General features: G+C 36.7%; 1 protein-coding gene across 2 annotated transcripts in view; it reads right to left on the bottom strand.

The window, feature by feature from the left end:
• Dg (Dystroglycan) overlaps positions 1-14,966 on the bottom strand; it is a 370,061-nt gene that overhangs the window by 2,753 nt on the left and 352,342 nt on the right. For both annotated transcript variants that reach the window (XM_083131677.1, XM_083131685.1), the window contains 2 exons: positions 13,536-13,769; positions 9,498-9,668 (listed from right to left, as the gene is read on the bottom strand). In XM_083131677.1, the coding sequence (XP_082987803.1) occupies positions 9,498-9,668; positions 13,536-13,769 (405 nt within the window). The remainder of the gene's footprint in view (positions 1-9,497; positions 9,669-13,535; positions 13,770-14,966) is intronic.

Consider the following 14,966-nt stretch of genomic DNA (forward strand, 5'->3'; position numbering starts at 1 on the left):
GTGAAAAATCCATATTCTACCAACCCACTGTGCAAGAAACAGCAACCATATTTGATATTACCTAACCTTTCCATTTTTTCCAGATCAGTGGAAAATGCGAATGATGTTCCTAAAATAAAGGACAAAGAATGGAATGATGTACAGGGCACAGTGTCATGTGTTGGACAAAGCAAGAAATAGTTTGCAATGTGCTTCATGGATTATAACTATAAAGTATCTGGTTGAGCACTTTTGTTAGCAAGTTTGATGTGTGATTATCTGCATAATCCTTTTGGCATTCATATCAAAGCTATAATTATAAGTAATAAATTTAAAAATGTTACTTTCTTGTAATTTTTAAAACACTTTTTCTTATTACTTTATTGAGACTGTGAAGATAAACAATGATGTGTATTGATATTTTATATGAATCCACCTCTGTGGGTTAATCCGAAGGTTATTTATTGTGCTGTTATTAATAGTTTCATCACAACATTAAAAAAAAAAAAGAAACAATATTGTATGTAGTAACGATACCAGAAAAAAAGCAACGAGGCAATGATGGTGGTGGATAGTCATATTTACAATGGCCTTAATTACCATACAAACAATTTTGATGAAAAATTATTTGATTTAATTATCTTGTTCAGTCTACTGGGAAAACAGACTGGATGTCCAGCCTTTTCCTCTTTTAGTGATTGCAAGGCTGCGACATTTAAATTTGACATCCACACGTGTACACAAGGAAATATCAAATTAGAAAATTGGAAGCAATGGGCAAAATATATTTCTTGGCTGCAATATATGCAAGATCATTTAGCCAGTTGCAAAACATAACATTAGGAACTTCTAAGCACAAAACTAGGACTACAACTGAAATAGGTTGGCTGTAAATGGCAAAAAGTGAAAGAAGCTAATATTTCATTCCCCCCTAAAAGCTAATTTTTCATTGGAAGAAAATATTGAATAAAAAAAAGTCTGCCCTCTTGTCCAATTCTAAAACCTTATCTGACTTTTTTCTCATTATTGAAAAACAAAAAAATTATACAAATAGAGATAACTTCAATTCTTTCTACCTCTCCGGTGTGGAGAGCGTGCAACTCTTTCAACACAATTCCAAGTGTAATTAACACAATCAATATTTTTGTAATGAGTTTATACAATTTTAAAAATACTATTCTTGGAACATTGAAGTGAATCTATTGTACAAATATCATGTAATTATGTAATTAGAGCACAATAATTGGCCTCTGCCTGTTGGGCTCTATCAATAAAAAAAATAAAAAGTGTACTGTTGTCATTTAGATGTCTTACAAATATTGACTGTCAGATCAGGAATTTTTATTCCAACAGCAACTTGCATTTTGCATATTTTAATAAAAAGGTCAATTACCAATATATTTAGGAAAAAAACAACATTTATTCGTCTGTATGACGAGGATATCACTCACACTTAAAACTTAGGAGCACTTAGCTTTCTACTTCACTTTCTCAACCACTTGATCATATGATCCAGACAGTGTATCCATCCCACAATCACCAATACCCCTATATGATCAAAGTACATTTGTCTGAGAGGCTCAAGGAAAATACGCTTTTTTTTGGAAACAAACACTGGACCTGCTCAACCGAAGAGACAGATCGACAAATAACACAACTAAATTTCAGCCTCCTGCAAGAAGAATTCTACTTCAAAGTGATAACTAAAGAACTAGCTTGGCGTTAGCTGATATCCCTCTGACCCAATACTGATTCCAATGCTGACACTTGGAAATTGAAACAATTTAAAGCACTTAAAATTTGTAAAGTATAGTTTCTTCATAGAACTAGTACCACATCAATCTACTACTGTTTTGCTTTAGTATATTCATTATTTCACATAAGATGATTATTTAATCACAAAATCCATTTCTTCCAAAAAGTTGGTACCAAAATAATGAAAATTATTCATTTTGCATAATTTCAAGGATATTTAGATACTACAGAAGTGTCAAGCGGTATTTTTTGAACCTTGCAAGATTCTCAGATTCTGGTATTGGTGACTAAATTTGAACTGACCTTTCTGTATACCGATACCACTGTTATCAGCTCAACCTTAGAAACAACCAAGCATTATCATATTTTGAAATAAGGAAGTGATGGATGAAGAAAAATCCATCTCATTAATGAGTTTGAGTTTTTGCTTTGCCCATTTCCAATTTGTGCACAGGCTAATCGGGACTAGACCTACAGTTCCAAGTGGGATCCAAACCATTATGTGCCTCCACTGGGTATTAAACCCAGGACCCCCTTGATTACAATGCAACAACGCCCAATAATATGATGTTTGCAAGATTGCTTTCAAGATCAGTAAAATTTGTGAAAGCACTATCGTTCTGAGGTTTCACCCCAAACCACCCAGTTGTTTCATGTCAATATTTCCAGTGATCAGAATGCTATATTTTAAAAGTAGTTTCACTCCAGCTACTGCTACACGTCGAAAAATGTAACTTCGCTACAGCTACATTTACCAAAAAGTAGCTCGCTACGCTATTCATGTGCACTACTCCCTACTTTGCTACTTTTGCTCTACTTCTGAATTAAAAAAAAAATAAACAACCACATGGATATTCAAAAGAAGCTCCTAGCATGATAGTTGTACTTACTGGAAAATAGATCACTATTTATTATCATAATTCCCATACTTCATTAGATGTATGCTCTAACATTGCAGATAGCTGGGGCATGCTTCCTTGGTATAGCTAAATGAGCAACAGGTGGAGCGATGCTTTATGCAAGTTTCCTGTTGGGAATGCTTCCCTAAAGACACAGTGGAAATTTTGTCACCTTGTAATCAAAGGGCACCAAGTTTGATACCTGGTGGAGGTACTATTGGTTCAGATCCCGTCTCAATTAGCTTATCTGTGCATAAAGTGGACTCAAAACAAAAACTCTGAAAGACATCTAGTTGGGAGAATGGATTCTCTGCTCCTCCATTCCCCACACTGCTCATTATCATTCTTCATTCTTCCTCATTCTCACAATTAGCCAAAAGTGACAGAAAGAGATAACAGATTAACAAAATAAATAATTCATCCTCATTGTCGTGATTAGCGAAAGTTACCGAAAAACGACGTAAAAGTAGAAGAAATACACACATTTGGAAAGGTGCCAAGGAAATGCATGGTAAAAAATAAATATATATTTTTTGTGAGTCTTACCCCCTAAATTTTTTCCTTTTGACCTAAAAATAAGATAAATGCCTTCTTCTTCAAAATTTTTTAATATTTACAGGTCCCTCAAAAGCATTGAACTTTATAATTATTACCAGAAAAAGTGCTGTAAATGAAATTTGACGAAAAGAGGGAACTGCTTGTGATTTTTTAAATATAGTTCAAAAGTTTCTATATGATACAGTTCAATAATTAAAATATCCAATTTTATGTTTTTAATAAATTATCAAAGTTTCTCTTCTGTGAAATGGCAGCACAGTGCTTTCAAAATGGCTACCGTCCACAATCACGTTTTTGTTTTAGGTTTTATTTCCAATGATTTGATAATTTTAGAAGATAAACATTTTAAAAGATAAAGAGTATGAAGACTTTTTTGAAGATGAGGACATTTTAGAAGATAAAGAGTATAAAGACTTTTTAGAAGATAAGGACATTTTAGAAGGTAAAGACAATAGAAATGAACAAATCTTACACAATTTTTTGTTTTATTTAAACAATATTTGTAAAGGATATTGATAAAGTTACCTTTGTTTTATGTTCGATCATAACTAATTAACTACGCAATATGTATATTTGGATAAGTTACTTTTGAAATGAATTATGAAAGAAAACTAACCCTAAAAAAATATCACTTATTTAGTGAATGAGAGAATATTTAAAATTTTTGAACACGTTTTGAATTTATAATCAGGATCTATATTTTTAACATATTTATACGCTGTTACAAATTATAAATGCAATAATTAGGTGCGTTTTTGCTTTCAGGTAGATAGCTGCCACGACTTCACAAATTGGAAAAGACCGTGGAATTTGGTTGATTGGTGGCACTATAGATTTAATTACAGGATGCAAATTGCCATCAAATAGACAAATTTTAGCAAGATTCTTTCATTCTCGCACAAATGAAAAGCAGACCATTCAAGAAAGTGCTAGGAGGACAACGATGGAGCTTCTAGAATTGTGGGAAAAGGCGAGAATACCTACTCGTCAAGAATACAATATCATCGTGAAAATTAAAAATTTATATGGACAATGGCAAACATTACAGAAAAATGCCAGTCGAAAAAGTGATACACGGAAACATAAAGAAGAAGCATTTACGGAAGCTTTGGATGATTTGTTTGATGTTGCCCATGCTGATGCCATGAGTCTCGTAAAGATCAAGGAAGACAAAATGTTCTTGGAAGCACAGCGAGAAAAAGGAAGGAGGGGAAGTATGGGGCCGGTTGACGTAAAGTTAGCCAGACAGGAAGAACGGCGTCGTAAGCAAGAATCTTTACAAGATTTAAGAAAGCGCAAAGAAGAGCAGAGAAAGAAGAAGTTGGTGACAACTGACGTTGAAGTGCTTAGTGGCAGCAGTGAGACTGAAAACGATAGTTCATCAGATGATATGGTACCAGTTTTTAGTGCTTCAGCTGAAGATGTCTCACATTCTAAAAAGCAACGCGTGACTAATTTCTTTACTCCAGAGCTGGGCGCTGCTCTGGATCGTACAAAGGTAAGCGACAGAAATGCTACCTATATTTTGGCTGCTGCTGCAAAATCTCTAGGTCACAATCCTGCTGAACTAACTTTAAATAAAGAATCCTGTAGACAGTTTCGAAGACGAAACAGAGAGAACATTGCTACTCAAATCAAAAAGACTTTCTCACCAGACACACTATTGACTGTTCACTGGGATACCAAGCTATTACCCTCTTTGGAAATTCCTCAGTGTGGGGGTTCTGCTAAATCTGTAGACAGAATTGCAGTGCTTGTCTCTGGATGTGGTTTAATGAAATTGCTAGCTGTCCCATCATTACAAAATGGTACTGGTGAAGCGCAGGCATTCGCAGTGTATAACGCACTAAGAGATTGGAACTTGACTGATTCTGTTTGTAGTATGTCATTCGATACTACTGCAAGTAATACAGGGAGCAAAAGTGGCGCATGTGTATTGCTTGAGCAGAAGATGAATAAAAAATTGTTATCTTTGGCATGCAGACATCATATTCATGAACTTATCATTGCAAGAGTATTTGAAACATTATTTGAGACCGGTGGAGGTCCGCAAATAAAACTGTTTCAGAGATTTTCATCGGTGTGGAACATTATCAATGTAGAGGCCTATGAAAGCAGTATTAGTGATATAGAGCTAACTGTAAAATTGAATCCGATTAAAGATGACATTTTGACTTTTTTGAAAAACCAGTTGCACATACATCAACCCAGAGACGATTACAAAGAATTGTTGAATTTAGCAATTCTTTTCCTAGGCGACCTATCTAGTGCTGCTAATATTAATGCGCCAGGTGCCTACCATCGTGCAAGATGGATGGCAAAACTCATCTATTGTTTAAAGATCTACCTGTTTCGCTCACAATTTCACCTTACAACCCGTGAACTTTCCCAACTTCGGCAGTTTAATCTGTTCGTTGTGTCCATATATTTGAAGGTGTGGTTTACTTGTCCTTGTGCAGCTTCTGCTCCACAACAAGATCTGGAACTGTTGCAAAAATTAGTTGAATACCGGATTACAAATAAAGCTGTAGCTAATGCAGCACTGAAAAGTTTCCTGCATCAACTTTGGTATTTAAGCGAACACCTAGTAGGTTTGGCATTCTTTGATGATAATGTGTCAGTGGAGAACAAAATTCTGATGGTCAGTGCTCTTTCACGAGATGAAAAAAACGAACCTGCTAAGAGAATCAACCTTGACATTGACAATTGTGACATTTCTTCAAAGCGATTATCTGATTTCGTTACTGTGAACACAAGACATATTTTTGTTGCACTTGATATATCGCAGGACTTTCTTCGAGAGCATCCATCCAAGTGGACATCACTTAATAGCTATTTGGTTGCTCAAGTCAGAGTTAAATCACTTAAGGTGGTGAATGACGCTGCAGAGCGTGGAATTTCACTAATTCAGGAATTCAATCCTATACTAACAAATCAGGAGGAACAGAAACAATTTCTACTGCAGGTTGTGGAAAAGCACCGGCGTGAATTTCCCGAACCTAAGAAGTCGAAACTCGTAGAAAGTGTAACTGCAACAAGTTCCATTGAACATTGAGTTGATGGCTACAAAAAGTTTTGTAATTCACTTACTGACTCTTTACAGTACTTTTTGCTTCAGAAATACTACATTCATGGCTATTAATAACTAGTTTTCACACGTTTTTGTCATGTAAATAAATTTCCCTAAAATTAGTTAATGTAATAAATTTCAAATGCTTTGAGGAAGTGGTAAATATAATTTTTATGTCCTAATATTTTTGGTAGATAATTACTATGCCAAAAGGAACATTTTTGAGGGGTAAGACTTTAAAATTTTTAAACTTCGTTTTTCCTTGGCACCCTACTGTATATTAACTAAAGAAAATTATTGTTTCTACAGAAAAATCGATAACTCGTACATAGGTTGACCAGACACACATATTCAAAAAGGAGGATAGGGCTTTGCGAAAAAGGGAGGACACAAGACTTAAAAAAAAGGATACCACAAAAATTGCAGCACATTTGGTATTACCATTAATTTCATAAATATATAAAACGTGCTTCTTCCAACATATAACAACAATCTATTCCAACCCTGGATCCCTGTTTTTGCAAAACAATATTGTTCCTGTTTATAGTACTCCTTCTCATTTGTATAGACTAGTGCAACTGTAGGTTGGAATTGATTTTCTGTGGGGTGAGTTACCCAACTGAAATTCGCCCCTACCAACTGTCGCCCTTACCAACTGTAACTTCTGGATCCGCCACTGTTTCCAGTTCCAGGATTCGAACCAGGGGCATTTTGCATCGTAGCGCTGTGTGCTAACCACTTCGCCAAGGAGTCTGGTACTTTGGTATTTCATAAATGTAAATATTACTTAATAATCAAATTTCTCATTACACGTTTCTGTGTCGCGTATGTATGACTAAAAAAGGAACTGTAGTCTGGGACGCGTTGAAGACTCATTTGGACAAAATGATAGTGGTTGAGCTCCCAGGTGCTCAATGAGCATTGCTAGAATATTTTTTTTATTTTCATTTGATTTAGTTTATTTTACTTCACGTTTTGTGCCTCTTGGCTAATTTGCGAAGATGGGGATGAGTGATGAAATTGATGAATGGACATTCACAAACAACAAAGCCCGACTGGGATTCGAACCCGGGACCCTTGGCATCGCAGTGCTATGTGCTAACCACTCGGCCACAGGGTCGGGCATTGCTAGAATACTTATCGTGCCTCAAGTGATATGCTTGTAAAATAACACCTGGTAGATCATTATGAGAGGAAGCATTTTTCCAAAAAAGGAGGATTGATTGATTGATTTGGTGTGTTAAGTCCACTTTGTGCACATTAAGGCTAATCGGGACTCGACCTACAGTTTAAAGTGGGATCCGAACCACTTGTGCATCCACCAGGTATCGAACCTGGGACCCCTTGATTACAAGGTGACGAAAAACATAGCTGTTTGCCAGAATATATTCATATATGCCAGTTCAGTTTAGTTATCTGGATATTAGATTTATTCTATACTAATGAAATAAATTACGCAGATATCTATAATCTACGAAATCAAGATATTTATAATCTAGATTATATGTATTTCCATGTAATAGACTTTGTCTTTATGAATCTCCTGCAAAAGTAAGCATTATTGTCAAATTTTTCTTTGACGCTGTGGTCACATTCAAAATTTTCCTCAAAATGCAGAGAAGAAATGTAGCTGTAGCGAAATCTTCGCTACAACTACATGAATCTTGTAGCTTCGCTACAGCTACAATTTTCAAAGTGTAGCACCGCTAGAAGTAGTGCACTACTTCAGACCACTGAATATTTCAGTCCATTCCTCCCCTCATTCTCCATTCAAGTACTGCCCTAATAACTGTATTCTATTGATAACAATTCTGCATATGATTAGTAGAGCCATTTTCACTAAACAGCTTCTGTGTACAACTAGAATCTACAATTCCACAGGTGCTCATTTAGAACCAAAATTTTAAACATTTGATTTTACAAAATTATGGGCACATTTGCCTAAGAAATAACATGTACTAAAACATTAATTTCCTACATGGGAAAAAATTACTAAATGAATGTAATTCATTAAAAAAATATATTGTTAAGTTCTGCTAAGCATTGGTCACTATATTTTTTGTGTGTGTCTGTGTTACAGTTTTTAACTTGATGTAAAAATCCTGAAATAAAAAAAAAGGACATTAATGAAACCTGAGTCGATCCTGATGCTATATATCCAGAAAGTAAAGTCTGGTAGGTTAACTAAAAATAAGCTCCTCCTTTATATAGTCACCACTATTAAGGCATGTCATACTAGGTATAAATCTTTTGTAGGCCCTCTTCGAACACACCTGTTGACTGCATGCAAAGCCACCAAGTCTCCCTCATTTAGGAATACAAATTCTTAGACATTTCCAGACTATTCTGTGTGGTGCTTTATTATATTAATATCAAAGTTTTTAAGTGTTAAACTGCATCGCCATTCAAGAAAATGTTTATTCAACACTGTCCAAATAAATAAACAAAAGTTTTGACAGGGGGGACTACTATTTTTAACTCGTAGGCAAAGACATTTCCTTTCCTTTTTGAAAGCTGTGAGGTACATTTTCCTGCCAGGTTTTGTCATGAAATGATGCAAAATGTAAATGAACTCTTAAACATGAAATTTAGAGTTTATTTACAGACACAATGAATGCTTCCTGAAGTCTGAATTATCCTGAGTTATGCAAAACCAGGAAGTATTCTGCTGTAAAAGGTTGAGAAGCAAATATTGACACCTTTACGCAGGAATAAACTTAATAGTCTGAAAACTATATAAATGTGCCTTGGGATGGAAATGTTTATTTTCTTGTAATAAGAATAGTTTTTTAAATCAAATTTAGGATTATATTCACTATAAATATGTGACCCTACTCATAGGGGTTGATTTCCTGATATTTTTCATGTTTTTTGAGGCCAATGGGAACCCTGGATACTTCTATAATTCATTTTCAGTAGATCATCATCAACCTGTAAGCAACTTCAAGTGTAGAAAGAGATGGAAGTGACTTGGTGCCAAGCCAGAGCTGTAAGGATGGTGCTTCCAAATGGCATGACATGTTGCTGATGTCTTTGATGAGGGTTTTAAAAGCTTGTGTCCCAATATGACAAGAGCCTTAACAATGGTGTTGACTCTGTAGATAAGTAGCTTACAGTGTCAGGATTCTGACTATTATAAATTTGCGACAAACTGGTGTGCTCTGCATGACTTCCTGAACAACCTGATGCAAATCATGTTCCAAACTGAAAATTGAAATACAGTTTGATTTTCTTACCAGCTGGTACTCTTTCCTCCCTTGATCCTTCTTCAGAGGGATTCCATAAAATTCTTGATTCTTGACATCAAACTGCAGCCAATTACTAGCATTGATAGGATCTCTATTCATCGTCAGCAGGGTCAATTTCAGATGCCTTGCACTACCATCCTCTGGGTCATAACAACTATCCTGTAATAGCAAATAACACAGTAAGAACTAACGAATGAAGCACTATTTGTTCTGTGAAACTATTAATTCTTTCTTGGATATGATATACATGAAAGAAGGTTCAACCTCAATATTTATATGCTTATGTGCTGAGGTAAAAAGAGAGCACTGTGCTACATCTTTAATGTCAGGTGACTGCACTAGAAACTATGCATATTGGCTGGTCCACAATGTAAATAAGAGGCATGCCATGGGATGCAAATATTGACTAGACTGAAGATTTCTATGTAAAAGCATGTTTCTATTGAAAAGGTGTATAGTAAAACCTCATTAATCCGGACTAATAGGTGGATAAGTTGACCGGTTTAACGAAAGTCCGGATTAACTGAAATAAACTAAAAGAACAGTAGAAGGTGCATTAAAACTCTGTTTATAGCAACGAAACATGTTTTCATAATTGGGAAAAGAGAGATGTGGTAGTATATAAATACGGAGAAAGTAGTACTCACTTTTATCTCCGAAGCTGTTTTTTCATGTTCAATTAATTTCAGTGGCCACTGCCACCATCCTCGTTGGAACTTGCTGTACTGTTGCTTGGCATGTGTCTTTTGTTTGTAGTTCTCTGGCTGACGCTAGGTGCGCTGTTGTTAACTATGCGTCTCTGTCTGTGTCGTCTGTTATTTCCAGGCGATAACTGTTGTAGTAGGGGAATCCAAGTGTGGTGCGCTTGCCTGCTATCGATGTTTAGCTCGTGCGGTAAGTGCATTATGGTGTGGGTTTCCTTGATTTTGGTGCCTACAAGCGTGTGGGCAGTGTGTTTGACTTGAACCGTTTGAATTTTATGGCTATTGTATTTGATATGTTTAGCAAGAACAGTAGTGGGTTGGGCTTTTTTCGCATCTGCTAGGTGCTGTTGGATTCATAACAGCACCTAGCACCTAATCAAGGAAACGCATACCATAATGCACTTCCCGCACAAACTAAACATCGATAGCGGGCAAGTGCACCACACTTGGATTCCCCTACTACAACAGTTATTGCCTGGAAATAACAGACGACACAGACAGAGATGCACAGTTAACAACAGCGCACCTAGCGGCAGCCAGAGAACTACAAACAAAAGACGCACGCCAAGCAACAGTACAGCAAGTTCCAATGAGGATGGTGGCAGTGGCCACTGAAATTATTCGAAAATGAAAAAACAGCTTCAAAGATAAAAGTGAGTACTAGTTTCTCTGTATTTAAAACACGTTTATTAAGGTGAATTTAAAGGGCATAGGCCTAATTAAACTATACAGTACAGTACAAAGTCTGCAGGAAACAGAATTTCACCAGTGGTCGACTGCCTTTTCTTTGTAAAGTTCTCTTGTTGACTTCTAGCCACATTTAAAACCTTGCATTCTGTTTCTTCTTCTTTTTTTGCTTTTGCCTGTCCGGATTAAGCTAAGTCCGGCTTATCGAGGTCTGGATTAACGAGGTTTTACTGTATCTCAAAACAAATTATATCCTTGTAAATTTTGACAAAAATGTAAGAAAATGACTATAAGTGCATACTTTGTTTTATTTTACGTACATGGTACTTTCAAAATTATTACCTCTGGTGAAGTAAACGGTTTTCAAAATTTGCAACTAGTTTGTATAAGGATTCAAAGATTTGTCTCCTTTATTAACCCCTAACAAGCACCATGTGGATGTTATCAAGATGGCTGGAAAACATGTGGGATAGGAAATACATTCATGATTTCTGGCCCCTTTTGCTTTCTCAATTTTTTTCAATCAATGAACTACTGACACCAGCAATAATAAACATCCTACCAATTCAATATATGGCTAGCTGGGAATGTTCCTTGCAGAACATTAAACGTTTTCATTAACGTATGCAACCAGGTGAATGGAATGGGTTTTGCCATTGAATAAGAAATATATTTAGACACTTTGCATATTTCTTCTAATCTAAGATGCACCTTTTTTGCTGTTTGTGGATGTTGAAAATGTATGTGCACCCTGTATTCGATGGCATCTTGGGATTCAAGCATTTGGATTGTGCAGGTCCCTTTACGACCTTGCACTTTTGATTTTTCCAAGGGGCTTTTTACACCTCATGTTTTCAATTTTTAACTAAGAACTTTAGATAAGGGGATATTTCCCCATATACATGGTGGCGCAAAAGTCACTTTACCCAAAAAGCACATTGATAATTGTATTACGATAGTGTATGCGCTTCTTGTGCTAAGTAATAATTTTTAAGTATATGGTTAGTAACATTGTCGTGTGACACTGGCAACAGTACACTCGTTATTCTTTTGTCGACAGTTGAGTCTCTGGTTTGTTGTAGTGCGGTTGTTTGTTGTTAGATGACACATTTGAAGAGTGGACGCCGTGGTACCATTGATTGGCCTGCACATACTTGTGATTTGACGCCATGTGATTTTGCATTGTGGGGAATTGTTAAGGATATGATATACTCATCATCACCGGCAAATTTGGATGCACTGAAAGACTCAATTATCAATGCGTTTCATGTCATCAACAATGATACATCGTATTTGCAATTCTGTTGTTGATTGTTGCACACAATGTATTGCAAACAATGGAGGACACTTTGAATTTTGTGTATAAACTTGAATTTGTGTATGGGTAAACTGACTTTTGCACCACCTGGTACATTGAAGGGTGCAAAATGGCCTAAGTGCTAACGCACCCAAATAACGGGTGTTTCACTCGGGGCTGAACCCTGTATTTTGGTCATAACTCTGACACTAGTAAAGCTATTGCAACGAAATTTGGAGTGGACTTACCTTCGTTCATGCGAAGTCGGGTAACATCATAAGAAGTGCTGGAAATGGCCACCATTGGCATCCAGGCAGCAAAACATCGCGCGACCTGGAGTAGCAACGGCGCCGATCGGTCGCACCCGTTTATTAGCTTTCCCCGTTTGCCGCTGTTGTGTCGCGCCAGTCTAACTCCTGTTTGACCTTGCAGATTCGCCTCGGCTGGCCGAAATCCGGGCTTTTTTCAGCGTCCGCGTAATTTCCAGGGGACTTTGGCCACTGCACTCGCCCGATCTCATGCCCCAGATTTTTTTTTTTTTGTGGGGACATTTGAAGTTGCAGGTTTACGCCAACAAACCACGAACCATAGAGGCCTTGAAAGCAAACATCAGTGCAGCCATTCAAGCAGTGACACCTGACGTACTGAGATGGACTTTCCACAACATGGAACGCCACGTCCAATGCTATCCGGATGTCAATGGTGGCCATTTGCAACACTTGTTCTGTTGACACCCGACTTCGCATGAACGGAGGTAAGTCCACTCCAACTTTCATTGCAATATCAGGTAGTTGCATTTTTTACCATTTCGCAGTGCTGGTGTGCCTTTCCTGGCTTGTGTCGTCTTCTGTGCTTTGTGCTTTCCATCCTCAGGTGGCATTGCTGGGGGGCTGGGCTGTTTTGCAAATGCAGAAACACGAAACTTCACATAGGTAATACTTAAACCACTTTTACTGCATATATCATGAATACTGTAACGTGTTGTTGTTGTTTAAATTGTAAATGTAAATGCTAGGTAGTACTGTGCATGGTAAATGTAACAATCATGTAAATGGATATTGTTGTAATAAAGTACCAGCACTATGTATTATGGCATCTTGGATTCCAAGAAATATGGTACTTTACAACAGTAAGATACACGAATTATATGTTTATTTTCATAAAAAATAGTATCAAAATAGCAGAATTTTGAAATAAATTAGAGTCAATAGATATTCGAATCGGTAATTTTACCAATCAACTGACTGGCATGCATCCATGAGCTACTGCCAATAGGGTATGGATTAATCTGTCTCCCTTTTCCCCAAACATATTACATATATATGAAACTATCCTTACCTCTGGCACTCTGAACACAAGTAGTTCCCCAACTGTTGAGTCAATTCGATCGATGGGATTTCTTAGAGATGGAGAGAAATTTTCAGATTTAACAGTTGGAAGGAATGGTTGTTCTGGTCTCTGAGGTTCACAGGAACCAAAGTAATTCTTCACAACTTTCTTTATCCTAAATTCAGGAGCCATCACGTCTTTCAAAGATGGGGATGGGTCTCCGTTATCATTGATCACAAGTAACTTTGGAAGAAAGACAAAATTTACACCTTTAGAAGAAAGATATGGAGAGAACTATGCTAAGACTAAATACTAGGAATCCACCAATATATAATTTTGTTAGAGATTTCCTACAAAATTTACTGATATGGAAACCATGAATGTACTGATTCAATATAACATGACAAACAAAAAAGAAAAAAAAAGCTAGAGATTAAACCAGAACTGAACTAATACTGATGATTCTTGTAGGATCTGCAAAAATGCTGCATTAGTACAAATCTTGTAAATTATGCAAAATGCATATCTTTATTTAATTTTACAAGAAAATTGTGTGACAAAGGTGAATTTCATAATTAAATAACAGCCATTTTTATATTTTGATTATCTCTCATGTGATTCTTCTAATATATTTAGGTTGTTCAAAAATGATTGGTACCTCACCCCCCTTAATTAATTTTGGAAACGTAGCAGTTTGAAATGCGTGCCTGGTGTGTGTCTGAATGAGGCTATAGTGCCACGTATTGCCACCAGTTGCATTGCAGTGCTGTACTGTGTTATTCATGCAGGTGCGATTCTGGACAAACCGAGAAAATATGGAAGCATATATAATCACAAGCAATGATGGACAGCATGGATCCTTTGGAGGTAAGGACTAGCTGATTGGGACATCCACACGAGGTTAGCAGCCATATGTGAGAATGCAGCACCAAGTCAGAGAATTGTGTTTTGTTGGATGTTGACTTCATGTGCAAGCACATTCAGCAGCCACACCAATGCAACCCTGGATGTTCTATGGTACACCATGCTGTCTCATGCTCCATATTCGCCACATTTTGCACCTAGCAACCATGCTCTGCTGCAATATGATGCACTAAAAGAGGCGGTGTGTGGTGAGAAGTTCACTTCCAATGACAAGGTTCAGTCGGCTGTCCAGAAGTGGTGTCAGGATACCCCCCATTGATGGTTTGCTGTGGCAACACGAAAATCACCAGAATGATGGCAAAGATACATGGACATTGGTGGCGGATACCTCTAATATAACATGTACTCACTTTGTTTAAAATACATTTTTAGTGTGAAGATAAAATTGTAGTGCCAATCATTTTTGAACAACCCAAGCATTATTTGGAGTCCTCTATCAAAAATTCATTTTAATTACATACTTTGTACTAGTTCTGTACTGTCAAGACACCATGAAACCTGAGAAACTATAGCTCT

This window comes from Lepisma saccharinum, chromosome 1, assembly GCF_977018435.1.
Source record: "Lepisma saccharinum chromosome 1, izLepSacc3.1, whole genome shotgun sequence".
NCBI lineage: Eukaryota > Metazoa > Arthropoda > Insecta > Zygentoma > Lepismatidae > Lepisma > Lepisma saccharinum.